The sequence below is a fragment of the Leptosomus discolor genome, chromosome 1, assembly GCF_034619465.1.
Source record: "Leptosomus discolor isolate bLepDis1 chromosome 1, bLepDis1.hap2, whole genome shotgun sequence".
NCBI lineage: Eukaryota > Metazoa > Chordata > Aves > Leptosomiformes > Leptosomidae > Leptosomus > Leptosomus discolor.
In genome coordinates, this window is record NC_141391.1 from 126,200,716 (window position 1) to 126,228,612 (window position 27,897).

Below are 27,897 nucleotides of genomic sequence, written 5' to 3' on the forward strand. Positions count from 1 at the left end.
AGATCAAATTGTTCCCAAATAGTTTTATAAACAGTTGAGAATTTTTTTTTTTTTTTATGGAGGAGGATATGACAAGAAGAGGTTAGAAGGAAATTTGAAATTTAGAGCAATAGTTTAATTAAAAACATTATTATAGAGAGCTAGTACAACTCATTTAAAATATACGTGAATGAGAATTTTTTCCTTTTTTTTTCCTGATGAAAATAATGCTTCTCAGTTTTCTGTTTCAGAAAATGCTAACTATGATTGGTGTTTCCATTTAGCTCTCATTAACTTGGATTTAACTGTCAGGTGAGCAGGACATAAGAGAATAGGGACCCCAATTAAAAGAAGAAATGGCCATGCAGCAAGCTTTGTAGTTAAGAACTTTACATTGTATTGTATTGGAGCAAATCCTGCCATAGCCATAAATTCTTATTTTCATTGATAAAGGCAGCTAATTACAATGTTAATGCACTGTAGAAGGGATGCTGCCTTTTTAGACAAGGTACTTCAAAAGGGTTTTATTATTATTATTGTGTTATTATTAAAGAGCCTGCCCCATGCTTCTTTCTTAAATTTTCCTTTTCTGGGAAAGTCCTGAAGTGTGATTCTTTGCATCTCTTCATGAACACAATGCAATCTCACTTTCCAATAAATATACTTATTTTTTTCCTCTTAGAAAAAAAATACTAAAAAGAGCATTACAATATTTGTTGGACAGTTCGTGTCCAGTCCTACAGTAGCGTCCATGGACTGGAGCTGTGGGGGGTTTTTTTGTTTGGTTTTAATACAAATAGCACCTGCTGATGCCCTTTGCTTACAAAGGTTTGAAAATATAATGGAGTCTTTATTGTTTAAAGCTTCAATACTACTGGTTTGAATTGCTTCACTGTAAAGGCTTCTGTGGTTTTGAGAAGGCAAATGACCAAAGTCCCTTGATTGAACAGTGGAAGAACGAGGCATGGATATCTAGGTGGCCTGGGAAGACTTTTTGCAACTGGCCACGTTTTGCTTGGATAGCTATTGGAAGACAGACACGGGGCAGTCAGAGACTAAGTTGCTCTTTTCAGTATGGATATCCATGGTGGTAACTTCCGTGGTGACGGTAGTCATCTTGGTAACCTTCCTGGTATCCCTGGTGATAGCTATGGTAACCATACCCACCATACTCATCATCTGGGCACTGCATGCCGAGCGATTGCTGAATTGTCATTTCCTGTCGCCGAAGCTGCATGGAATCAATCAGATCATACACAATTGCCATAGACCACATTGGAGAAGGATACCAGGATTTGACATTTCCGTCTTTCCCAACTAGAAGCATGGAGAAATATTCTGGGCTAATTTGGAAATAATTTCGAATGTCTTTCACCAAATTAGCTGGGATATCTTCTCGGTCTACAGTAGAGCTCCCTAGAAAGTGATCACATAAAAACAGTATTGGTATTTTGTTCAGGCAATGATGATGGTTTGTAGGTAAGTGAGTTAGCAACATAAGATAGGATATAGCCCAATAGTTGGCAATAGAAGGTTCTTGTAATTTGCAAGTTCAGGATTTCCCAGTTCCAAAATGAAACTGCTCCACTGTGAACTAAAGGTGTATTTTTAACAGTTTTGTTAGCTTTAGTAAACTTGTCTTTATTCTCTAGGCTGAAGATACTAGAGTGTGGCACACCTTTTTGTCACCCAGCACACATGCACTTCTTTGGCTTCTGTGCAGCTTGGGTCACTGCTTCACATAATACAGAAAGCATATGTGAAAAACAGTCACAGTGAAAGAAATCGCAAGAATTGAAGTGTGATAGTGTGAAGAATTGCAGGATGAATTTGCTGTGTCATTAATGGCAATATAGAGCCTTGCTCTTGAACTGTCATGATATGTGAGATATGGGATGTGGTAGATGTCATGTCCACTTTAAAATACATGTTCTAGGTCAAATCTGGTGAACTCCAGGCTTGGAAGTGTGAAGTCTGTGCTGGGTAAATTAGTAGAAACTATAAGGCAACTACGATCAGTGGACACCTATACACACACACATCCACACACACACCCCCCAAACTTGTTGAAGGAGGTCAGCAAGTGGGTGGCTAAGGGTGGTCTGACTGATACAGACTATGTGGATTTCCAGAAAGCTTCAAAAGGGACTTTGATGGCTTGGTTGAAAGATAAGAACAAGATGTGAGTGAATGATCAGTTCCTAGAGTGCCCTCCACCCTCGGGTCACCAGTGAAGTTCCATGGTGGTTTGTACTGGGACTGGTGCTGTTTGATGTATTCGTAAATGACGCACATAAGGTAGGAGCATGGAGGTGAGGAGGTGTACTGAGGGTGTGGAGATACTCAGAGTAGTAAGGGCGGGGATGATTGTGAAGCATTGCAGAAGACCCTTGTAAGACTGTGTGACTTGTTAATAAAAAGGAAGAAATACTATTCAGATTGAAGTAAAATGATGCACATGGTGAAAATTTTGCTGACTCCATGTAAGAAATGGTGAAGTCTGACCATTACCACTTGGCAGTGAGATCTTAGGGCTATGAAAGAGTTTCATGAAAGGCGAGTTCAGTGCTCACTAATGGTCAAAAGCCAAAACAGATGTTATAAACCATGAGGAAAATAATAAAAACCAAAACAGCATATTACTATGCCACTATGGAAGCCTGTTGTTTGTGTGCATCTTGAACATTGCATGAAATTCTGGTTCTCTCACCTCAAAAGAATATGTTAGAACTGGGGAAAAAAAGTCAGAAAGGCAACAAGGTTGATCGTAGGTTTGGAATAAACTCTGTATGAGAAATGACCAAGTAAAGACTGCGGTCTGTAAAATAAATGGTTTGGGGGAGGTCCACAGGATTGTTAAAGTCACTGCAGGGATGGATGGGGATTAAATGTTTACCTTCTTCCTTGCACAAGAGATAAGGGGTATCAAACAAAGCTATGGAGGCTGTGTTCAGGTCAAATAAAAGATACCTTGCAGATCCGTAGAGGTTCTCACAGGAGGACACACGCTAGAAGTTAATGTGAATTCAAAGGGAGATTAGACAAGTAAATTGAAGAGAGATCAGTTGATCTTAACAAATAGGAACTATAACAAAGGTCATGAAGTCATTCAGTGAAAAGTAGGCAGAGGCTGCAAGAGTGTTGATGGAAGAAATATGGCATCTGCTTGCTCTGTTCTTATTCTTTCTTAGGCATGGACTTAATGTTTATATGTGGTAGAAGGACTAGAATGCTCATGTACAGAGCAGAAGGAATGGCAGAATGGTGATGGGATAAATAAGCTCCTTCCTGTCTTTGTTCCTCCACTGATGGAGGCAGTTGTTTGGATGAGGTGGTAGAGGAACCTGTAGCATTTGAAATGTACCCTGACAGTGAGATCTCCTAAGAACAACTACCTGAAGTAGCCTGCTGGGATGCAAGTGGATTACTTAAAGGAGGATTATAAGAAAGATGGAGAAAGAGTTCTTACCAGAGCTCATAGAGACAGGACAAGAGGTAATGGTTTTCAACTGAAAGAGAGTAGATTTAGATCAGATATAAAGAAGAGGGGTTTTAGGGTGGGGGTGGTGCGACACGAGAACAGGTTGCCCAGAGAAGTTGTGGATGCCCCATCACCGGAAGTGTTCAAGGTCAGGTTGATGGGGCTGTGAGCAACCTGGTCTCTAGTGAAAGGTGTCCCTGCCCAGGGCAGGGGTATTGGACTAGATGATCTTTAAAAGGTCCTTTTCCAGCCCAACCCATTCTATGAAGATGAATGAGGGACCCATATAAGAGAATCTGCTGAGTCAAACTCTTGAGCATGTAAAAGGCACAGACATCCCTTTGTCTTTGGCAGCAAGGCAAGCAGAGGAGTGTACTTCGGATTGTGTGTATAGGTGGGAGATGAAGATGTGAGATGACTTCCAGATGATATTTGGGCTTTTCTGTCCTGAAGAAGTTATATAATGTTCAGCACAGGAACACCAAGAAAGCATTTTGATTGCTTTTGTGTCATCTTGTTTCTTAAAAGAAACAAATAAATAAATAAATAAAACTTAGTCATACCCATCCCTCTAAAGAAATTACAGCAAAGAAACACTTGGACTATGGAATGCCCTTCATGATTAGTACTGAAGAAACTGGAAACAGCCACTTACCATTAATCGGATACAGCTCTAAGACACCTCCAATATCTTCTCCAAGTCCTAGCAATTTGAGGATGGTTATATGGCGCAGACCTGTGGAGGAAATGAAGGAGGTTTTTGGGTCAGACCAGACCTTTCTGCTCATTCTTGGGCAGATTTCAGTTTAATCAGCCAGGTCTGTGCATGCTAAATTAGGGGCCAGTATCAGCCAGCCCTCTAAGAGGAGGAGTTACTGATTTCTATGGAGTCCCTGCCAGTCACATCACCTGTCCCAAACATGGGGATAAGCTGGTGTGTTGAGTAAATACGGTACCAATTGCATAAAAGCTGTTGTTAGTGTCCTAAAGACAACAGCATTTGGTGTGGTTCTGTAGCATAGGGACACAAGCATCAGACACACCAGTAAATTGTAGAGGCCGTTCCCCAAATTCAGAATGTTTCTGCACTGTCTTGTTCACTAGTAAAGCTGTTACTTGTCATACACACAGCAGCAAAGTATTTAGAGGCAATATAACCTATGACAGTTAAACTCTGTGATATTTTGATCCCCAATGACTGTGGGGAATGGATTATGACAGGCATTCACTTTCGTTTGTTCTGGGCAGAGGCTTGGACTGTTGCCTCTGCTTTGAAGAAAGACCTTAGGGGCTGTAGAAACTGTTTGTGTAGCATGAGTCTGTACAGTCTACAAAACCTTTGATGTAACTGTTTTTACAACTTGGAGGTAAGATCCTCGGAAACATATCACTTATTTAAAACACCCATTGAGGACAAATGTGAGGAACTCACTGGATGTCCTTCAAACTGTCCCTGACAAAGGGTGGGGAGAATTAACTGTTTTGGTTACATTCCATTCTTCAGAAAGCATTTTACAGTGGTCCATGTCACAGTTGTCACCAAATGAGATGATGCCAATGCTCTGAATGAAAGCCAGGTGATTATGAATAAACAGTGATACTGTGCAGATCTCCTTTCAGGTATAATTCAAATGTGTTAAAGTAGTGGCTTTTGAATAGGACCTGTTCCATTCTGTTGTAGGAGTCAAGTCTAGGCCCTGTGTGGTATTTGCATTGCTAGGAACCTAAGTTAAGGAGTGAGTCTTTCTGGGCTTCATAATGGAAAGACTGAAGAGTGTTTCTGGGTCTTGCTCTTGCCTCCTGAGGAGCCCATCTCTCTTCCCTGACTATGTAGTTGGATCTTAAGTACTTAGTTAGGGGGCTGGGAGGGTCCTTATTGGATTAAAGTGACTTCCATTAATATTTTTACAGGTTTTGGCAATGAAGCAGGAAGGAAAAGAAAAAAACCTGTTGTGCGTGCATCTCCCTGATACCTGGCCCAGTTCTGATCTGGGTATTAAAGGGTCTGCCCTTTCATGGCATTGTACTTACATCATTATTTTGTGCAGTAGGAAAAAGAAAATACTATTGATCTCCTGAAATTCAAGCCTGAAGAGAAGCTTTGTAGTGCTAACATTTTCTGCATCACACAAATGATTCCAGGGAACACTTTGTTTAGCTGTCTTAGCTCTCAGGGTGTGCTGTACTGCCTGCTTAGCACAATCTTTTCTGTTTGGATTTGGAGTAGCTATGGCAAATTTTTCAGTTTTCGGACTCCTTAGACTGTCTAGGTTCAGACTTGAGCAAAGGAATCCATCACATCACCAGGAAGGATGTGGTTTTGGGGAGCAAGAGCATAATTTCTTTTGACTTACCAAAATTGCAGGCTTGTCCACTGAGAGCAGCGAGCTGCTGGGAGTAAGCCCAGTCCTCATCACTGGGAGCAGAGATCACCACCAGCCGCCTTCTCCATCGGAACCTGGAAAGAGAAGAGAGTGTGACGGGGCACAGTCGTGACACGTGACTCGAGTCCTCTCAGTGTTTTTGTTCTCTGTAGGCTGAGATATGTCATACCTCTCACAACTTCTAAGTAACAGCTGAGTGGGAGATCTTCCCAGTTCTATCCATCACTGAGAGAGAATAAAGCCTGTTTTGAATTTTATAACTCAAAAACTCTCAAAGAAACATCTGCAGTTTTACTGTTCTGCCAAACAAACACTGCAAAGCTTATGATCTTTGCTCAAAGCCCCCTTCAGTAGTTACAACAATGCTGAGAAGTGTATATTCAAGAGAAGGAAAGATTCCTGTAGAATTCCACACCAGACATTTAGCTTTTACGTCATTCACCACTGCTGGAACTGCACAGTTATTCTGCAGTCCAAGGGCTGTCTGAGAATTAGGGTGTATCTTCATTTCAGACATAACTCATACTTCTGTGTAAATACTCACTGACCTCTTTTTCTTCTATACCACACTTGCTCAAAATACCTTTAACATGGCTTTAAATCTGAGCTTGTTTGTAGGTATGTGGTTGTGTGAGCTTGTGGCTATGTAAGGCATGCATGGAGCAATAAGATAGGTCTTGGATATTTCTTTAATAAGGGATGCCTCATCTAACTAAACTTTTGCACAAGGACCACTTTCTGTTGTCCTCTCAAGGAAAGGCAATGCCATAAGGACGCTTGAAACCTTTAAAACTTCTACCTGTAGGGTTTTTTAATACTCTCCAAACCACCTATTTTTTGAATAAAGGTACTTCTTCACTAAAACAAAATAAATCAGATTTATAGGAATTTGCAAAGCTGCAGGGATATTTTTATAGCAGGAAATGATCTTTTAAATGGATGCAGATGTTACTCTGTTACAATAGTAGCCTGCCTTTCTGCAGCACCATGTGAAGATCTCAAAATAAAGGCTAATGTAATGGGCCAATTCTGCTCTACTTGAGAGAAGCAGAAAATATGGTGGGACTTGCTCAAAGTCACAGTAGAAATTGCAGAAAGAGCAGAGGATGCTGATGTGGTTGTCCTGTTGACTGACTGATACGGCATGTATTTTTATAATTAAAAAAGTAAATCCTTGAAAAGCGAAGCTCCCCAGTTTTAATCGTGACCAGGAAGAACAGCAAAGAGACATGGGTATGTGTACGCAGTTATGTGAGTAGGAATGAGAAGCATTAATAATCACATGTGTGATGTGAAGAAAATGGGGGAAATTTTGTGATGTTATTCTGAAAATGCGGAAAAAAAAATCTTTGTGATATTTTGTGTAGCAAAAGCACCTGGCTACCTATAAACAGCGAGAATGTAAATATTGGATCATATTTTGTCTAGGGCATAGATCAGGATGGAATCTTATCTGTGAGCTGCTTTAAGATAGTCCTAATTCCTTTCTGTTTTTTTGAGTATCATCTCCTTTGGAGATGCATAGAACTGAAAATGGTTGAAAGCCACTCAAGCTGTTTATCCCCCTGCTCCAGGCTGTCTGGGGATATGTCTTACGGAGAAATTAATTCAGTTCATCCTTCACAGCTGTTCGTTCACCAACACTAATGTATAGATTTATGCCTTATTTCTGACATCAAAAGCCACAGCCGATACTCCTGTCCCGACAAATCTGCTAGACCCTTCCCTGTGTGCATCCTTTCTTCCTCTTTTACCTATTTTGCATCCCATTCTTATTTGTGAGCCCAGAGAGCAGCACAGCCACTGTCTTGGTGTTACAGGGGGGACAACCCCCCCACCCCCCCACCCCAAACTCAAGTATCTCCTTCTGATACATGTGGGGTTTAAGCATTACTCAAGCCAGCTCTGGCTCTCATGGTCTCCTTTCGTGCCAGCCAGGCTTGTTAAGAACAATATTTGCATTATTGTTACTGACCTCCCCAATGAGCAACACCAGGGGGATGATGCCAGGACTTGTTCAGCTGGGAGGATAATCATGGACAAAGCTGGAATGAATCTTGTGGGAATCTGACAAGTTAATGTGGTTAGTGAAGTCCACCCAATATTTAAAGCCTGATGCTTGCTTCACAGACAGCAAAGGCATTCTGTGCAGCAGACGTTCTGTTTATAGATGCAGCATTCTGCATTTTTCCTGCCTGTTTTTCTAATGTGTGTTTATTACTAGGGCTGTTTCCAAGCAAAGAAGAATTTGGGGCCTGTCGCTTTCCAGCATACAAGCTCTTTCTTGTGTTGGTCAGCTGTTTCCAAACTGTGGTTCTTCTTGATGGTCTTGAGGATGAATCAACTGAGACCTAAACAGGAGGCGGTGAGGAGGGTGGGGTGGATCTTGTTAAAGGTTCTCTTTCTGTTGAAGTGGCCATTGAATTTTAAAATGCTTATGAACCAACAACCTATTAATTTACCTGTTGCTTCTTTCTTCCTCGAGTTGTAATCCATCATGCTGCTTCAGATATTTTTATAGCCATCTGGCATTAACAGTGTATTCTCCTGGATTCTGATAGCAGGTGTGGAGTAGTAGTACTGCAGTAGTAACAGGTAAAGCCTGGAGTGATGGGATAGCCCTAATTTCATATAAGTTATCCTGTAACAGAGAGGGCTATAGCTGCACAGCTCTTCTGTGGATCTGAATTCCCACAGTCCAGACATGTTTATTGCCTGGAATTTAGGTTTTAGGGGTAGAGCAGTAACACAGCATATAGAGATTGCATAAACGAAACAGTCTTTCTGCAGGAGGTCTCAAGCATTTTGCAAGATATTTGCAAGACCTTTGACAATATGCGTGAGTAATACTGGCAAAGACCAACTGTTACCTCAAGCAGGATAAGAAGGAGGTTACAGAGAATTAATTACTGGTTTGAGCTACATGGAAGGGATTAAAATAGGATTAATGTGATTGTGGTGGTTGGTGATTGAAACCCATAAACCACTGTGCTTTATACATTCAAAACACTGAGCTAACATCTGTGAATTAATCCTTATTTGCTCTTCTAATGCAAATCAATGTTATTATTGCCATGTCATGATGGGGGAACTGAGGTACAGAAAGTTAGTGTCTAAAGAATGTGCCAGTCAGGAAACACAGCATGCTTCCTGACTTCCAGTGCTCTATACAAGACTGCATTCAACTATGGCTACATCTCTGTGTTTGCTTAACACTGTAAATGCTAAGAAATCTATATTAAAATATCACAGAAATAGTTGGATGGGTATTTTTGCAATAAGACAATAATTATTAGAACTAGCAGCAGATAAGAACAGAAGGTAATACCTGGATAAGAAGCTCTCAAGGGATTGCTTCTTATCTTCTTTGCAGACAATGCCCTCTTTTTTCTGTCTTTCCATGTCTTTAATACGTGACTGGAAGGTGTCGATCAAATCAAACACAGACTTCATTGCTATGGGTACTTCATAGTATTGCTGTTAAGAAAAAAGAACAGGTAGATAAAAGGATGCACATATTAGCAGTCTTTCTGCATGTATCACAGTGCTGTGGGGTACATATTCAAGCATTCCTATTTACACACAGGTAATAGGGCCTAAAACAGATTAGAAACCATGGAAAATATTACTGGTTTTGCAGTCAGACTACTCTTTGGAAGTGGCATGTTTTCAGTATTTGCCCAATGTGATAAGGCCAGGCCATTGCAGGGAAAAAATTGTCATTAGATTCTTTTGTAAGGCCATTCAACTAGGGCATTGTCCATATGCAATGTGCTGTCATCCCGTTGAGCGGCCAAACTGTGTGTTTTAGAATGCCAGGTGCTACATTAAAACCCCTGACAGTGGGGACTCCTGTTCCTATGGTGTCAGCTCACCATCCCAGCAGAAACCCACAGTTCCTGAAATCCTCTAACTGCAGAAAATTAAGATGGCTAATTCCTGAACATTTCTTTTACTGTCCCTTTTCTTGTCCTCCAGCAATGACCAAGTCCTGCATCAGTCTCTTACGTGCCTCGCATGCAAGCCTGTAGTGTAATTTCCTATTTTTTTTTTCAATTTTTTCATATTTTTCCAATGCCTTTTCTTTCAAAGAGTTGAAACACTCACCTTGACCTTCATGTCAGTGTCTGTCAGCACCATGAAGAAGTCATTGTAGGTCATCCCATACTCTTTCCTTAATTCACTGATGAGCTGCTGGTCCACAAGATCTTCGTCCTCTATCACTTTCATGGGCTTTTCATTATCTTGATGTGAGACAAAGAAGCAATAAAAATAGTCATGGAATCACACAGCATTCTGCCTTTTATTTCACCTTGAAAGAAAGGAGGAAATTCACTTCCCAGAAGTCCTCTTCCTGCTACGTAGGCAAGATATTAAAAAACGTCCATATGGCACTGTGGCTTTTAACTGTCCAGTTTTCAATCCCAGTATTTTTTGAAAATCAGTCTATCCTAGGGCACATGCACTTCAATATTCAACATCTCCGTTTGCTTTTGAAAAATCTTAGTTGTCTGCTCTTTCTTGGAAAGATCTTTTAAATTTTTTTTTATACACTTATACATGCATATGCATGTACTAATCATTGCACCAGCTTTTGAAATGCAGCCACTTCTGGAAGAGAAAATAGAAACCGTTTAACAATTTAGGACAGGAGCTGGAAAGCACCATATCCCAATGAAACAGCATAGAGAATTTGTGTCAGTAAAATATAGCTATAACAGCTTGAGATTGGCCAGGACACTGGAGTTAACCTTGCCAGTCTTAAAAAATTACATGAGAAGTGTAGTGACTACGAGAAACCAGGAACTGTTTAATGTGTCTTGAATAGCAGTCCTAGCTCTTCAGCTCTTTCTATATATCCTGCTGTGTCACTCTTGCTCCATTTACTTGCTGATGTCCATTTCCCATGCTAGCACCTTGACAGGAAAAAACTTAATTTTGAGATGATTTGTACCTACTCACTGCTCTACCTAGAGAAAACATTCAGAAACACTTGAGGAGAAAAAGACTTCTGAAGACAGAGATTTGAAGTATGTAAAAGACAAGCCTGTGGAGGTACTCAGGTTCCTTACTTCCCCTGGAACCAGGGTGTATTGGGGCCGAGTCCTGAAAGCCCCCGTGCCATCATCTCAGCCTCAGCTGTAGCATCCAGCACAGCGCTGTACAACTGAGACAATTCTGGAACAGGCCTCTCTATGCAACTGTGGGCCTGGAAAGCTAAAGACAGTCTAAATCACACGCGAAGTGAAATGTCACCTGGGCACCAAATAGCTCTCTGCAAACGTCATTTGCTGATGCCCTATGACACCACTATGAATATTAATTTTAATATCCTTATGTAGAAATCCCAGCCACGGTTTAAGTGACCTGCCTGAAGTCAGACAGATGCGAGAGCCGATCAAGAGCTAGAATCCAGAGGTACAACTTTCCAGTCTCCTGCTCCACTGTTATTCACCAGCAAATAGAGGTGAGATTAATTGATCTGAGTTGAGCACACAGCAACAGAAAATATTTCATTCATTATAAAATAAGGCATTTTAAATAATTTTCTGAACATTCATAGCCTTTAAGAAGCATGCTGATCTGATTCAAATTTTGCAGTAGGTCAAAATCTGTGTAATAGACTGAACAAAACTTCTGAATTAGAACTTTGGGAAAATGCCTGAATCAGAACCTGACCTTTAGGTTTCACACCTTGGACCTGCTTCTTACAGAAAAAAAACCCAAACCCCAGCAAATGTTAAAATAAGGTTATACTAATCAAGCCATAGATGTAGTTTGTATGGTTTTATCTGTTTATATGTACCTCAGTTGAAAGATTTGTAGAGAACTAAAGGCAATGTTATAAATTCCCCATTGGATGAGTTGCTGGATGTGCTAATTGGTTATTCACTTTTATTCATAATGTTTCATAAGTGAGATTTACATGTTACTGATGGCAAGCATGACCATTAAAACATAGACCAAAAATTCATACTTATGCCTGCAAACGATTTCCTACAAAAGCAAGACTATCTTATTGGTCTATATAGAGGCAGAATAATGCAAAAGATGTTAGTGTAAAATGTGATGGAAAACAGCCGTATGCTTCAGTACCTTAGACCAACTGGCCCATGGCACTCTTCTGCGTTAAAGACTCTAGATATCAACATGAAGATATTGCTTTAGAGTTTCATTGTTAGGAGGTTTTCTTTCAAAACTTACAGTGTAAAGAAAAAAAATAAATTACAAGAGTGATGGAGAAGAATGTTTCAGGGGAAAAAAAAATAATGCCGCAAAGGCTGGCCTGCCTTCCAAACTTGGAAGTGATTTCTAGGGAGAAAAAAAAAGAAGTTAATCTAATTGTTCCTTTCCAATTCACTACTTGTCCCTGACCCCCACCTCACAAAGGACATCTGGGATCAGCACGAAGAACAACGGGAGTTGATACTGTCTGCTGCTACCTGCAAAGTCCTGGCTCTCTTTGCTCTTTCTAGAAAGGTCACTGAATGAGTGTGGAAACTTTTCTCCATACATCTCTGGCAGCTAGACACGCTGGGAAGATGAGTTACTCTTTAGAAATAATTCAAACGATGTTCAAATGATTCAAAAGAAGTTCAGTGCTTTGTTGTAGCAGTACAGTGGCCTAATAGATTAGGTATTGGCTTTGTTTGTAAGGTAGGTAGCCTAGGGCTGGTATTTAGTTGACTAAAGCGCTGTTCCCGTAAGTTGTGAAAAAGAGACCTTTTTCACATGGCTAACTTGGGGTGAAGAGAAGACCTCTGCAGTGACACTCAGCTTTTGTGTCATTCCAGTGGGAAACTGGGAAACACTCTTTGGTTTCAGTATGAGCTGATCTTGGCCAAACAGTATTAAAGTGCAAAGTCCTTTCTGTGGACTTTTCTGTTGTCATTTGTATTTCAGTCCCAAGATGCAGGACTACAAGTAGATTTCATCATGCTGCGTGCTAAGGTTTCTCATTACAGCTGTACTCTGAACAAAATGTTTCTTAGGAGCTCTTGCTGCCTCTGGTGCTGATGGAGAGTGAGCCATGAAGAGGCCATGCAAGCAGGAAGGGCAGAGGAGAAGGGGAGGTAGAACAGAGCAAAATTTGCATCATTTAAACTTTTGAAAAAGCTCAGGATTTGGTGTTTTGGGCAAAAATGTAAGGTGAACTTCATGTAAGGTTTAACTTACACCCTTCTAAGTCCCCTGCTTTTCTTGAACAAGTTATTTCCTCCTGTGAGAATTCAGCTGTATATACACTTGTGTGGTTTGGGGAAAGTTTGGGTGTAGATTATGTCTGGAACAGGCTGAAAGACTATGGTCTATGTCAGAGTGAATGTCTGCTTATTAGCCAGACTGGGGCTAAATATAATCCTAAACAGTCCACTGACAGGCAGATGGGTCTAGATACACAAAAAGTGACCTTGAGTAACCTTGGCCTGGTGTGGAAAATCCTGTAGTGCTCCAGATTTGTCAAGGAGGTGCACAAATGGACAGTCTGGCAGGATTTGTGACTCACTGTCATTTGAGGACACAAGGCTCCTGGTCCCCCACTAGGTCCTCTCCCTCAGAGAGTAGTAGAGGCACAGCTGGAAGCCAGACATAAATCTCAGATCTGGCCTGTTGTTTGCCAGACCTGAAATACCCTGGAGCTGGTGCAGTCCTGAGCTTTCTGTTCCATCACACATCTCTTCCCAAGGTCCGGTAAAACCAGATGAACTCCCGGAGGAAATATGTGGTGGACTTATAAGGAAAACTAGCAGCTTTTATACTATTTCTTTGCCTTTGCCCAGTGAAACATTCATGGTGGTGTTAACCTTTAGACTCAGACAGCAATGAGATTGTTTACATGATTCAAGAGACACCTAAGCTTAAGTACGTTGCTGGACTGGGACCTGAAGTCTTTGTCCAAACCCTACTGTTAGGAAAGGAAAGGTTCTCACTGGCTTTGGTGGGTGCTTCCCCAGGACCTGAACACTGACACCAGTTGTTTCAAAGCTACCTAAGAGAGATGGATGCCCAGTGCCACCCGCCTATATGGGAACTCTGTATGTAAAGAAAGTGGTACTAAACATGGCTGAATGAGCTACTTTGCAAGTCCTGCATAGTCTGACTTATAGTGCCTCCAATACCTCTGGCTTCAGCGAGATGAACCTCTTCACAATAGCCAGCAATAAGCAGTCCCACTGATGGGTATCTTGCTTTATGGGTAAAGAGAGGTGATAGGACTTCAAATGGTAAACCTTTTAATATCAGGTATGCTGGTGCAGATTTGTAAGGTGGTCCATACTTAGAGGCTGTGGTTGAAATCTTCTAAATTAGTATCTGTTTACCAGTACAGGGGGAAAATGCACCTGGACCTCCCCTTACTGTGGAGGAGAATATTGGCTTTGTGTACATAGCAAAGTCAGCTCTTAAGCCTAGGAAAGCTGATCCTGGGAAGGAAAGGAACTTGCAGCAAGGGGTCTGACTAGCATGCTTCTCTCTGTCCTGGGTTTAGCCAGTGCATATCCCTGAAAAACGAAGCTTTTTCCATGACCTTGTGAGGAGCACAAAGGCATAACAAAATGTTATATGGCAGAGTGGGGACATAAGGATATTGAACTTCAAAATAGGATTAACTTGGGCCAAGTTTTGAATATAATCTCAAACAGTTCCCTTCAGCATTTCCTGCCCCCAGTCTCCTCTCCTTCATAACAGCCAGTTTCTTTAAGCAGTGTTTAAATCATGCTAGCTGGTATCTAGCCATCCATGGCTGATGTCTTCCAACAACCAAGTGCAGGGGGGCATTGCATTAGGGCAGCAGTTCAGTTAGACAGTAGTGTTGGTATTCAAGATATTGCTAGAGCTGAGCCTAATTCCCTCTTTCTGTCCCATGCCCTCATCACATTTTTCTGCCTTTTTGTTGTTTCACTGGTTTACTGACTTTAAGAATTCCCACAAAGAAAGCTGAAGGTGCTCAATTTACAGCACTGGAAGCCTAAACATGGAAAATACCAGAGACGCTTATAAATACAAAAGGGGAGTATTTAGTGTGGACAGAGGAGGAGTGGGTTTGACAGTGCAACTGGACCACAACAAATGATCTTGTTTAGATCTTGACCCAAGCTGGGGACATTTCTCCCTTTGCTGTCTGTATTGTGCCCACAAGATGGAAAGAAATTATTTAAAAAAAAAAAGAACCTAGCTGGAAGTGGTCAATTTTCATGCTGCTGTTGTTCATGGTGCCAAAAATTGTAATGACTGAGATCTTCCTTGTTGCCATCTTGCAGAAGCTCTCCAGATATTCATCTCGCTGCTGTACATACATGGTGTTGTCCGCCTTGGGGGTTGTGATCAGCTGGTTGGTGGCAGAGACAAAAGAGCTTGTTTAGTATAAGGAATGAAGCAGATGAGTATTTTACTGAAGGAGAACTAGTCACTGTCTGTGAACTGGGATTTGTTTTCCGTAGAGCTGTTGACAGCTCTGTAGCCTTATTTTATATATTTGTGTTTGGAGCGTACCTTTAGGCCCAGGCCTGACCCAAAGGCATTCAACCAGCCACAGGAAACCTTTAGGAAGCACAGCCAGCTGGTGGCACCAGCTCCTCCACTGCTTCTCCACAGTGCTGGTAGAAGAAATGGCACTGGATGTTACAGAAAACCATGTACTCTGCTATTACCCCTTGCCCTGCCGGTCCTGCCAGGTCTCCCTCACAGCCTTCAGTGGTGCCATGAATCTAGGTCTCTCCCTGCTCACTAACAGTGGGAGCACTGGGAACATGGCAGCCGCTCTAGCCTCATCCCATGGTCGAGGCAGGCTCCTAGTGGCTGTTTTGACTGCAAGGGCTGAGTACAACTAGGGCTACATGAACACTTATGTAACTGATGACCGTATAAGAAGACCTTGAAGACTTGCTAAGGCCACTGTGACCACTGTGAAAATTGCTGATTTAGCTTTTGTTTGTTCTAAGCCACTTTGATGTCTTACGGGACTTGTATTTGCTGAAAAGGAATAGCCGTGTGAGAAGAGCAGGAGGAGGAATAGTTACAACAACAAAAGTATAAAAATCTCTACCATTTATAGTACTCTTTCAAAGCCTCCTAACAATTGTAAAGATTTAACTTTTAAAAAGTTTAAAGCACACAACTTAGATCCTTCATCAGTACTGAGATGCAAATATTTCATGGAAGATATGTGTGTAACAACATGCAGTGGTCCTATGCAGCAGTTTCCAGCAGAAGGTGGAGAGGAATGCTGCAGCTCTAGCAATGTAATCATTCTAACTGGCAGCAGTGAACTGCAAACAAGCACCTGCCACTGATCCTCCAAACACAAAGGGAGATGGAATCTGGATCAAAATTTTGTGGTTTAACGTCGTAAATAATCACCACTGTCCTCCAGTTGCAAACTTATGCTTTGATCTGTAACAGGTGCAATCAGCTTCTGGCTGCCGCCTTAACTTTGTAAGGACTGGACGCTAATTTTTATGATATACTCCTTATAAATCCGATTCATCAATGTACTGAAATGTAAGAAGCATTTCTGGGCTCATAAGATCGGACTTTCATTTATGCAAAGGCCCCCTAGCACAACTACAGCATTGGGACATGAAGGTGAATGAGAGTCAGACACAAAGAGGACTTGATTTTTGGGCCTTAACGTGTAACACGTTGCTTTTAAATTGCATAGAAATGCTTCAAATGAAAAAAGGATCATGAAAGGGATTTGAGGACTGAGATAAAACAAGACCATTGGTTTGTATTGTTCTTGTAGTTTCGGAGGCTGTAAGCAGGAACGCACAGTCAAGTCTGAATTTGATCTACCCCATCAAACCTTGTAGAACAAAGCAGGGAATATTTAAAAGGCAAAGCAAACTTCAAATCAGAGTTTTAACCCAGGCAGTATATACACTATCTGTATCTATCTGTATTTGCATGCAAGTGTGTGTACATGCATGTGCATATATGTGGGTATAAATAGTGTTAGATACAAACTTTCAGTCAGCATTTCAACACCATAGAGAAATAAACAAAAAACCCAAACTCACTAAGCCAAGATTTCTCAACTTTAGTAAGACTGCAATAAAAGCTCCACTTAGAGATGTGGGGCTGCAGGACTCAAAACCCATACATTTTTTTCAGTTTCTGCAGCTGGGTCCTATATTTGTCATTAATTGAACTTAACCCAGAATAGCCTTCAAAATTCTGGATGTTTGAAATTCCCACTGCAATTCACAATCTGAAATCCTTAATGATGTGTAGGACCTAAAATTCCATGCCCCTCTCGAAAGACTTTTGGGAGAGGACTGAAACAATGTCCTTGGAAGCCAGCCTATTAAAGTGTCTGAAAGGTGGAAGTATAGCAAAGCAATGGGGAATAACTCAGGTAGAGCCACTTCAGCAGTGTGTCCCTCTCTAATTCTCTAGAGAGGGAGTTTGAAGATGCGTGGATGACAGAGTTCATCTAGCTGGAAGGACTGACCATAAGGGAACTGAACAGTTTGATAGGAAGGGATGCAAACAGGCATGTGTGTGGATTCAAAGAAGCTTGGGAAATTCTTTGTTTTCCACACATGCTGTGTGTGGCAAAGAGATAGTAGAGTTCAGCCACTGCTTTTACTGATGACCAAATCAAACCTATTCTCTAAGAAACTTCAGAGCAAGCAGGCTAAGAACGGTATTAGATATTGGAGAAGTGCCGCGTGGCATAATCATTTGTCTTCAGTGAATTTTGGCCTGACAACCTGACATTGTGCAACTCTCTTCTTGGGGATCCAGCTAAGAGGTGGCCTAGTATCAGAAGGTTCAAATTTCAGACAATCCTTTAAGTTGCCAGGACTGTGTGGTTTATTGAATTAGCAGCCTGACATCAGTGAGCTCTGCTTTTGGCTCTTTTTTCAAATTTGTTTTTATTTGCCCTGATGCTGTACATAGTCTTGGAAGCCACAACATTGAGACATATGACCAGATTTCAAAGATCTCAGACTTCTGTGCAGTGTCTTTCTCTGAGCTTTTGATTTGGCTAAGTATTAGTTAAAAAGTAACTAATAGACATTATTTGCAAAATTTAGTCAAGTTCAAGTTTTTCAAATATACAGCTTTTCTCCACTTCCAACATATTGGGGAATCCAAGTAAATCTGCTAGCTCTGCACAGCCCCTACAGCTGGAAGAATGGGGAGGGGGAGAATAAAGTTGCCTTCTGCTCAGTTCTGTGAATCATCAGCAGAAAGATTAATAAAATTCCAATGGTTGAAATCTTAGCTTGGCATCTTAGCTATTTGCATTGGAATATGGGGCATGAAAGTCAAAGCTATGTTTGTGACACTGACTATTGAACAATAACTGTGAAAAAGGCCAGCTTGCAGTGGAATAAATGCGAGAAACCAGCTCCCACAATAATATTTTTAAAGAACTGTTTTTCAAAGTGTACCTCTCAGGGTATATGCCATCTGCCAGAGAAAACATTTGTACTACAGCTAAAACTGTTTCCTGTCCCAGGTGAAGTGTTTTTTTAGATAAGTAGTTGGAAAAACATACAACACCATTAAACCCTGGGACAAGTAACTCCAGACCATGATGAGTTTTTCAGACTTCAAAACTTACCATAGTATTATAGTTTAATAAAAATAGCAGGAGCAAAAATAAAACAAAATAAAGTATGCACAGGATCTCTGAAGATGTCTAGGAGATTTGAATGCCAAATTCCCATCAGAAAGAATAGCAAATGTAACAACCCTACCTCAGGGCATCTGATCATAAGCCTTTGTGCATACCCTCAGTCAGACATGCACTAGTACTGCCAAGCTGCCTGGCTCGCTTCCAGTTTTAGGACACCAGCACCAATACAAAACAAGTGTGCCAGCTGGCAGGACATGCTGAGCATCGAAATGTGGTAACATTGGCAAGTACCCCAAAGCAATGAATGGATGTAATCCACACTGGAGCCTCATTTTATCGATCATGACTATACAGATCCTGACACCTACATATCCACTGGAAACCAAATAATCTGATGGCTGTATGGTGGCTCACGGAAGCAACTGGGAAGAGGTTTTAGCCTAATTCCTGGTTGACTGATGTTCATACTGCATCTAAGATTTCCAGCATGGCTCTGAAACCTTCCCTGTTGGAAATGATGTTTGGGTCTAGAAATTTTACCTCTTAAAAAAAAGCACCAGAAAAGAATAATACAAACCCACCATAAACTTTCTGTTCCGCATATTCCTACTAGGAGGGATATAAGACTTCATTTAGGTAATAAGATCCAGATGAATGAGTTACTTACAATGAGTCGCCTTTTGCCTTCAAAATATTCCAGGAGGTCAGTCACCGACTTCCTGGGAGGCTGTAGGAAAGGCTTCTTGTTGGGCTTGGGGAAATCCTCATTCTCAGTCCTGCTCCCCTTCTTGTTCTTCTTGGTACGGTCTTTGTCCTGCTTGCTCTTTTTCTCAGCTTTGTCCTTCTTGGACTGCTTCTCACTCTTCTGCAGCTTGTCAGGTCTGTCCTTCTTCTTCTTCTTCTCAGGTTTATCCATTCTCTCATGCTTCTTTGATTCTTTTCCTTTCTTTGGGGGAATATTTCCTGCTGCAAACTCTTCCTCTAAATGAGAACTAGCAGGCTTGCTTGGGTCATATTTAGCTTCATATTCATTGCTCAGTATCTTTTCTTGGGCCTTCTTTTTTGGTGATTTAGTCTTAGTTGGTTTGTGTTGCCCTGGTGTGACATTCAGGTCCCTATGGTTATAGTCCTTTCTGTCTGTTCGGTTATCTTTAACTCTACCCACATTTGCCTTTGTGTAGCGCACTGAGGGAGCTGTTGGGACTTCAGTGAAACTGTCATAGCGGGCAGCTTTGCTTGGTTTCCGTGTGGCCACCAGGTGTTTCTCTGGCTGGCTGCGCTGCCGGTCCCTGCGGTTTGCCTTCCACACAGGAGAGTAGAAATCCTCAGAGGCTGTGACTCGTGGTGTGGTGGCATCAGGGGCTACTGGCAGCCTGTGGTACTCTGTGGTGGAATGTGACTTTGTGGTCCAGGTCCTCTGTGTGGTGGGGAGGGGTGTAGTTGTTGTCGTAGACCGGCTTGCTGTTGTCACTGTGCGGGTGGTAGCACGGGTAGTTGTGGTGGTGGGAGGGAGGGTAGTGGTCCTTACTGTAGGCAGAGGAGTGGCCACTGTCGTTGTCATTGGTTTCCTCGCTGTTTTGGTCCTTGTTGTCTGACTGTTGCTCTTCCTTGGCTCCTCCTTCCCGGCTGATACCTGGACATGTCCACCGCCGGGAGTGGGCTGGGTGCTGCCCCCATTATTGCCTTCCTCAACCACTTGTCCCTCCACCCCAGCTGCTTTACAAGTCTGGATGAAGCCCTTCTGCCTCATTTTCTCAATTTTTCTGATGGGGCTCTGATCAATGACTTCGTACATGGCCTCTAGCCTGACTGGATAAGGATACCTTTCCTCCACCTGCAGAGTTTTCTTCAACAGCACCATGCCAAATTTTCCCTTCTCCAGTTTCAGAAAGCTCATGAGCTTAGGGATGAGGGCAGGATCTAGTGCCTGCTCCAGGATTTTTCCTTCATTGGTTATCCTTCTGACTTTTCCCCCTTCTTCCCCTTCTTCATGGAACAACACAATCTGCTGGATGTGCCTCTCAGCCAGTTCGCAGTAAACATCGTTTTTCAGCAGGCTCATCATGAGTCGGTAGTAGCCCTCAGAGGCATGGGGGGCAGAAATGACCCACACGCGATTTTTCCCAGCAAAGCTGGCCAGGACATTGGGGGAACTTGACCCTGAAGGGAAACGTACCACTCGTGACTGTGAGGCAGAGGATATCCCTTCATCTTTAATCATCCCGGACTTGGAGTATTTGGCTGCAGCTGTGAGTCTCTGTACCCGTCTCATTCTGGTCCCCATGCCTCTGGCCTGGGAACGCACTTCCCCTTGCAGGAGATTGGCAGGTGCCTTTGGAGATGCTGAAGAATCCCTCTTGGTGATGGGGTGTTGGGGATTTGGGCTCAAATTCCTCAGGGATGCTCCAGACCTTCTCAGGAGGCTGCTTGGAGCCCTGTAAGCCAGGGGCACTTTCCTAACTCCATGGCTCCCGCTCTCCGCTAGCCTCCCCGTCTTCTCAGAGCCACACGCTAGCCACGCTGCCCACAGCAGGGCTAAGCTGAGAGCTGGCCTCCAGTTCATTGTGCAATCTGCTTGAGGGGAGGAGGAGAAAGAGAAAAAGTTAATTTTAACAGTATGATGATAACTTGTGCAAGTGACAAAAAAAAGCAAAGCACAGCACTAGAGTTCTTGTGATTTAAAAGTGCTGATTACACCTCAGTCCTGCCCTGGTGGCTTTGTACAGTTTACAGTTATTTTTGGAAAAGCACAAAATGGATCATTTTATGCAAAAATGAGATCATCCATCTGTAACATGACTCTGGCTATCCAAAAGGACACAGTGATCTACATCCTTCTCTCTGTTTCTCTCACACTTTCACATACACACATGCAAACATCCACAGGGAAAGGGTCCAGCACATAGAAGAGAAAGCCAAGAATTTGACTTGAGACTTACGCTCTCAGGGAAGTTCTCCTTCCAGAGATGAGGTTTCACGTCTTTTTCCTTTAAAAGGAGACCAATGCCATACAGCTTTGCTGCTGCCCAGTGATTTATCTTTACACAGCCTAATAGGTCCCAGAGCCTGTCCGTCTCCCTGTGTATCTTTTAATTTTCTTTCTTCTTCACCCTCTTGACAGGCAGGATGAGGTTAGCGGAAATTTCCTTTGGGATCTCTGCTTCTCCATTTACCTACAGATCTGGCTTTTTTCTGTACCAGTTACCCACACAGGCAGGGATTTCATTTAAGAAAAGGGAACTCCCAGCTGCTCCGAGTCTCTCTCTTTTAAACTCCCCAAACCTCCTTCCCACTGCTTGCTTCCTCAGTCCCGTTTAGCTCCTTTGTTTCCAGAGTGGAAAGCTGCAGCATTAATATATTTTCCAGGCTGAAGAAAAACACAGGAATGTGATGCTGAAAAAAAAAAGTACGCCTCCCTTTCCCCTTTCTCCACACTTAGACAAAAGCAAATTGTAGAAGACTCGTCTTTTCTTCTCTTTCCCTTCTTGGCTGGCCGCCGTCCCAGAAATGTCAGGGTAACCCCAGCCCTGCTCCGAACCCGCCTCAGACAACAGTGGCCACTGGAAATGGGGGAAACTTCACTCAGGATTTAACAGCTCAGCAGAACCCGCCTCCTCCCCACTCTGACACTGGGAGGGAGGAGGAGGAGGAAGGCTCTGGGGGCTGAAATACTGCACAGCACCACAGAGCACTTCAGAGAGGGTGACTCCAGCCTTAACCCTTTCCTTCACGGGTCCCAGCTCCCTGGCACTCCCCAACCTCGGCTTTCTCTTTCTTCCCATTAAACAGACACCATCTGGGTAAAAAATAGTCCTGTGAGAAGTGCCTTTCCCTATCGGTGTCGATAACAGCTCTGATTTTTCAGAGTTATTGGTTTTTAACCCCATTATTTCTGCTCCCTGTTCTTCTTTTTCTTGTTTGTTTTCTTTCTGGGAGTTCTCCAGTGAAAGCAAATTTCTCTTCACTTTCCAATCAATTTCTTTTTCAGGTCCTCCTGTAGGTCTGTATAGTCTTTTCTGCAAACATCATATGGGCATGGCTGTTTGTTAATTTCTAGTTTTTAAAGAGATCAGGGTATTTATTATTGAACTAAAATTAGAGTTGTATGTAGTTCCCATGAATGTGCACTAGCAGTGAAAAAGAAAAAGAGAAAAGGTGCAAAAATACCTATAGAGACATGGATAAAGACGGGGTCATGTCCTTTGCTCTCCCTGCATGCTGTAAATGACACCATTCTATTGAGCTGACGTAAACTGGCACAGCTATGCTGCCAGCACCTGGTCTTTAGCTGATTCACACTGGCTTCAGTGTGTTGTGCACCTTCACTGTGAAACACCACTTAATTGTAGTTGATGAATAACACCTAAAAACATCTAATAGTAATAGTACTTTTACTCTTTTCCAAGGTTCCACTTGTTTACAGAGATGCTGTTACTTTTCCATGATAACATAGGGGATTTGACTTCAGTTATCTTGGGGAGCTAGGGGAGGTGTACCTTCAACTTCCCTTGAAATTAATGTTTCAAGGGTAAAAAACCTTCTTTTCTTTCTATCTTTCCTTATTTGCTTAATTTTTACTTTAAGTTGTCAAATGTAGTGATAAACATTAGTAGTGGTTTTGCTAATATGTGTCCACAGTTTGCATTCTGTGGACAGTGGTTTGCCCTGGAGGTAGGGGAGGTTGCTGAATGCCTGTGCTCACATTAACATGAGTGCAAAAATGCTCAGCCTCTCCCAGAATATCGTGTCCTACATCCGCTGGGAGGTAGGAGGATTGTACCTCTCACAAAGATTGCAAAACCAGAGTTCTGCGGAGCAAGGGTGGGTAACATTTTCCACTAATTTTAGTGGCAAGTCTGCTGATTTATTGAACTTGACAAGGAAAAAATGTCTCTAAACATTGCACTGTTTCATTGTGATATTTTAAAAAAACTATAATTCAAATTGAGGTTTTCATTTAAATGTTTCCTCCAGCTTTATTACAAAGATTTAAAAAAGAAGTGACCCTACAAAGGCTGAAGCCAGGTATTTAATTTGGGGTAAATTAATTAAAAAACCGATTACCTCAAAATTCTTGATTTTTGTGATAATTTGAAACCATGCAGAGGCAAAACATCACTTATCTGCGTAGGTCTAATGAAGCCAAGGAAAACACACTCAGTACCTGACAACAAAGGAAAGAAACAGATTTCTGCATTAGCTCTGCTGTCGATCCTATCCAATTATAGATATGCTAAAGAATTTCTGCGAGGACTTTGCTTTGCTCTCGCAACCTCAGTAAAAAAGTAGCATGCTACAGAATCTGCCTTAAATGTGTCAAAGGGTGACAGATCAGTGAAGATGATAGATTGTAAAGCAGCTGTAGGGAGGGACTAGCACGCAACAGGACATGGAACCACAGGGATTATTCTTAAGGCTGGTGTATGTTAGTATCTTTGAGGTGAAGAGTAAACTTTGAAATGATGCTGGAAATATTTGGCATCAGAATTTCTTAGAAAGTATAAAATTTATACAGGCCAACATGGGATTCCTGGTAAAGTGAACATATATTTTAAAGGGCCAATGCAAGGTCATACAGCAAGAAGCAAAAAATTGCACAAGACATGCACAAGATAAAGAACAATATCCTAGAAGGCAGCTATTCTGTAAGGGACTTGTAGATCATAGTATATAGGCCACTCGAAAAAGCCTGTTGGTGTGATATTGCAGCAAGGAGAAAGTCTGCCAGCATGCCAATGAGAAGTTGGGAAGTTGTACGTAGTGTCGATAAGGTGGTTACTGGCATGTTTATTAAGCTTTTCAAAAGGATTGCAAAGCGTTTAAAAAGTGAACTGATGCCTGCATATGGTCCCCTTGAAATGGAAGTGGGGAAATAACTATGTGGAAGGCACAGCCGCACCTTGGTCATGATCCTCTCATGCATACGCAGGAAAGAGACTTCTGAAAATAAATTGCTTTTTAATCCAGCAGAGGAAGGCAGAAGGATAACCAACAATTAGGAATTAAGTCTTGACAAATGCAGACTTGAAGTAATTGCAATTACTTGCAGTTTTTAATAATGATCTCAGTTAACTACTGGGATAATTTCCCCAAGAATGTGGTGGTTTTCTGCTGCTTGGTCTTCAAATCAAGGCTCTAAGAGACCTTGTGGCTGGACTGGAAGTCGTGGCAAAAGGATGGAACGAGATCCCTATCCACACATCTATATAGGAAATTTGAGATCAAAATGGCACACACCCCTGAAGAGTGCAGCTCTCTGAAGGCTTCTGGAAATGAATTCTTTAGTGCACTGAACTGACGTGAACAATTTGAGGAAGGTGGAATGCGATGTACAAACCCTGTAGCCCTCAGAGTGGTTTTAATGAGGAACTGAAAGTTAATGCTATGTCCATAGGGCAAATATATTATCTATTTAAGGATGACAGTACTGTGAGTCTTTTCTGCTTTAGGTATCAGGTTTAAAAATATATACATCAAGTGTGTCAAGGGGTGTGCACACAATTACACTATTTCAGCCACTAAGGATTTAATGGGAGAGTCAGCTACGTCCTGAGCTAGGGTTCTTTCTCAGTCCTACAAAACCTGGAGAAACAAGGTAGCAACAAGAAGGAGACAACCAGAGGAGTGAGTGGGAAGAGCTTTCATTTTCAATAGACTTCCAGGCAATCCTGCAGAGAATGTGGGAGAAACTGCTTACAAGGAAGGTGAAAGGAGGCAAGGGGCTTGGGAATACTGGCATCAGCTGCTTTGTACAGTGCTGGGGAGCTGGGAGCCCGATAAGCAGGTGTAGGTTCCCCTGCTGATGGCAGTGGGGGGTTATTAGAGCAGAGAACACTAGAGCCTGAATCCTGTGAAGCCAGACATTGTTGATGTTGTAAGAAGGGACAGGTTTCTTGAGCCCCGCTGGCTCCTCGCCTCCCTGAGAGGGGAGGAGGCTATTATTAGTGATCTGACTGGGGTCATAACCCAGCCAGCAGCTGGGGAAATAACAACTAATAGTGTAAACAGGGGAACTGCATTGCAGCCCCCTATATATAAGCAGGAAAAGGAGTCAGTACAGGAAGGCTTGCAAAAGCAGTGACCCATAATAAAAAGAGCAGTGCCTGGTTAGTCAGATCAAGCTCCTAAAATAGAAAGGTGCATTTGATAAACAGGTTGGCCTCATTTGAGTCTTCACTTTTTAGATATACATTTTTCTGTGGAGTCCCCAGGAATGTTGCTTAGAAACTGGTGATGCACTGTGTCACACTTCAAGGCTTTAAAACTAAATGTTACAAACTTTAAAATTAAATGTTTTAAACTGAGGCTAAGCCTCCTAGGTACTGACAGGATTGCAGCCCCAAAGGTTCAGGCTATATTTGAGATGCAGTGAAATTCTGATGTCTGGGTGTTATTATTGGCCTGTGCTTGAGCAGACCTTGAGTTTAGCACCTCTCCTTGTCCAGTTTACAGAGCTTCCTGGTGAGAGGAAGGCTCTCACATAGACCCATTGCTTGTTCTACATCTGGTTGACATCTGGAATGGAAGCATCAGCCAGGGAGAACAAAACATCTCCTGGCCACGACTGACACAAGTTCTACCCCGAACTGACTGATGCAACTGGTGTTATGTACACCAAGATGAAAGTGTTCTACATGAGAGCAAATTAATACAGATTGCCATCTGCCGGCCTTGCAAACAGTGTTACCTTGTCACAAGCTGGTGGGAGTGATAAAGCCATTGCAGTGTACTGCAAATGGTTTATCGCTGATACAGCTGCTGAGGTGTAGCATTCAGAAAACCACAGAAATGGTCTTGGGATAGTTACAGACAGTCAGTCACAGAAATAGTTCCTGAGATGATTGGGAAAAAGAGACTTTGTTAGCTCCATTCATCAATGAGTGGGGCCAACATCCCTCTCTTACAGCAGTATAACCCATCAGGGAGTCTGTGCTAATGGCATCTCACGGTGCTGATGTTCAGGATTGTCCCATGAAGTGCCTGCTCTTAGTTACCTCTCCCAATTCACATGCCTGCACCGCTAAACAAATTTGGCCATAGCAATGAATTCACCAGTTGCAAGGGTCTGGATTCTTATCTCACTTTTGGACCTCTGCACCAGAGGGCTTTATGCTAGCATAGGTCTGAACACTGATCTACACCACCTCCTTTCTCTGATGTGCTTTCTTTGTCCTTCTCCCTTCCTTTGTCTGGGAACTGCCAGATGTCAAGCCCTTCTGAGCAGAGGCGAAATTTTCTCCTGGGGTCTCACGGCCCCATTTTGTGGTACAAAGCAGATTTAAGTGGGATGGAAACGGGTGCTTATGCAACTTCTCTCTTTGCACAAATACTAGGACTTGGATTTTTAATGCCAAGCTCCCAGGTCTGATCTCTTTGACAACTGTTTTGTCCGAATGCAATCACTTATGGCTTTGCACACTTGGAAGAAGATCAAGTAGAAATTGTCCTGCAATACAATCAGCTCATTCACTTACCAGGGAAGACTCAGCTCTCCTCTGCATGGTAGAGGAACTTCAACAAGATTCTGCCAGAAAACAGAGCCCACAGACTCAGAGGGGATTGTCCCTTACATATTTGTGGGCCTCATTGTCTATCCTAAAATACTCTGGTTTACAAATCTTTTTCTTGCACGCTGTAATTTAAATTACAAAAAGGTTGGTTTTGTTTTTGTTTGGTTTTGTTTTTAAAAGACTTGTTTTGATTATAAAATTGAAGGGGTAGGAGTGGAGGAGGGTCATGTTTAAAAACCAGACTGTGCTATGGTTCAGCAATAAAAGAGCCTTCCAAAGCAGGGCTGTGCTCAGTGATTACTCTCAGTGATTACGTGTCAGAATGGTTTGGGGATGAATATAAAAAATTACTAGTTACACAGCTGCACACATTCTTGTCCTAACATTCATTACTAGTCAATGGAGAAGATTCAAATCCTCTGATGGTTCTAAGTCAGGAAAGCACTCAAGCATTTACTAAAGTTTTACCTCACTTTGGTGCTTGCGTGGCTCTATGGAGGGAAGGCAAGGTAAGGCAAGGCAAGGCAAGGTAAGGCAAGGCAAGGCAAGGCAAGGCAAGGCAAAACACTGAAGTAGAATGAGAATTTAATGTTTATGTCTCTTTCCTCCAGGTCAGACTGAAAACAGTTCAAGCTTGAAAGTGACAGCTGGAAATATTATCATGTGCAGATAATGTACCACTCTTCTTGTCAGGCTGTTTATGCTCGCTTGCAGGCATTCATGGCCCTTGTCTTTATTTATATGCAATCAAGTACTTTACAGTATTTAATCTTCAGTGGAGTCACTCTTTTTCCTTTGTGTAAATGTATGAGACTCCTGTGTCTTGCTCAGTGGCAGCCTGTGTCTCTCCCTCATCTCCTTTGGGCTTAACTAGATCTTCTCTGCCAGGCACCTTTGGAATCTTTCCTTGGTGGGTGGCAGAGGAGGGAGGCATCCATTGCGGCGAGTGCTCTGACT

The 27,897-nt window shown here is 42.3% G+C and overlaps 1 protein-coding gene across 1 annotated transcript; it reads right to left on the reverse strand.

Moving 5' to 3' along the window:
* Positions 1–1,048: 1,048 nt before the first annotated feature.
* On the reverse strand, positions 1,049–20,993 carry CCDC80 (coiled-coil domain containing 80). The gene is made up of 7 exons (XM_009960413.2): positions 19,098–20,993; positions 15,013–15,169; positions 9,952–10,088; positions 9,173–9,321; positions 5,815–5,918; positions 4,116–4,196; positions 1,049–1,395 (listed from the first exon to the last, which is right to left on the reverse strand). The coding sequence occupies exons 1-7, from the start codon at positions 20,991–20,993 to the stop codon at positions 1,049–1,051; spliced, it is 2,871 nt and encodes a 956-aa protein (XP_009958715.2).
* Between the last annotated feature and the right edge of the window lie 6,904 nt (positions 20,994–27,897).

What these genes read in the sequence shown, in the direction of transcription:
- CCDC80 (XM_009960413.2), bottom strand. Translation starts at nt 20,993, where the DNA reads ATGAACTGGAGGCCAGCTCTCAGCTTAGCCCTGCTGTGGGCAGCGTGG. An exon ending in ACACTGACATGAAGGTCAAG is followed by an intron (nt 9,322 to 9,951) that starts GTGAGTGTTTCA and finishes TTTTCTTAACAG; the next exon opens with CAATACTATGAAGTACCCAT. An exon ending in TGGACAAGCCTGCAATTTTG is followed by an intron (nt 4,197 to 5,814) that starts GTAAGTCAAAAG and finishes TTTCCTCCACAG; the next exon opens with GTCTGCGCCATATAACCATC.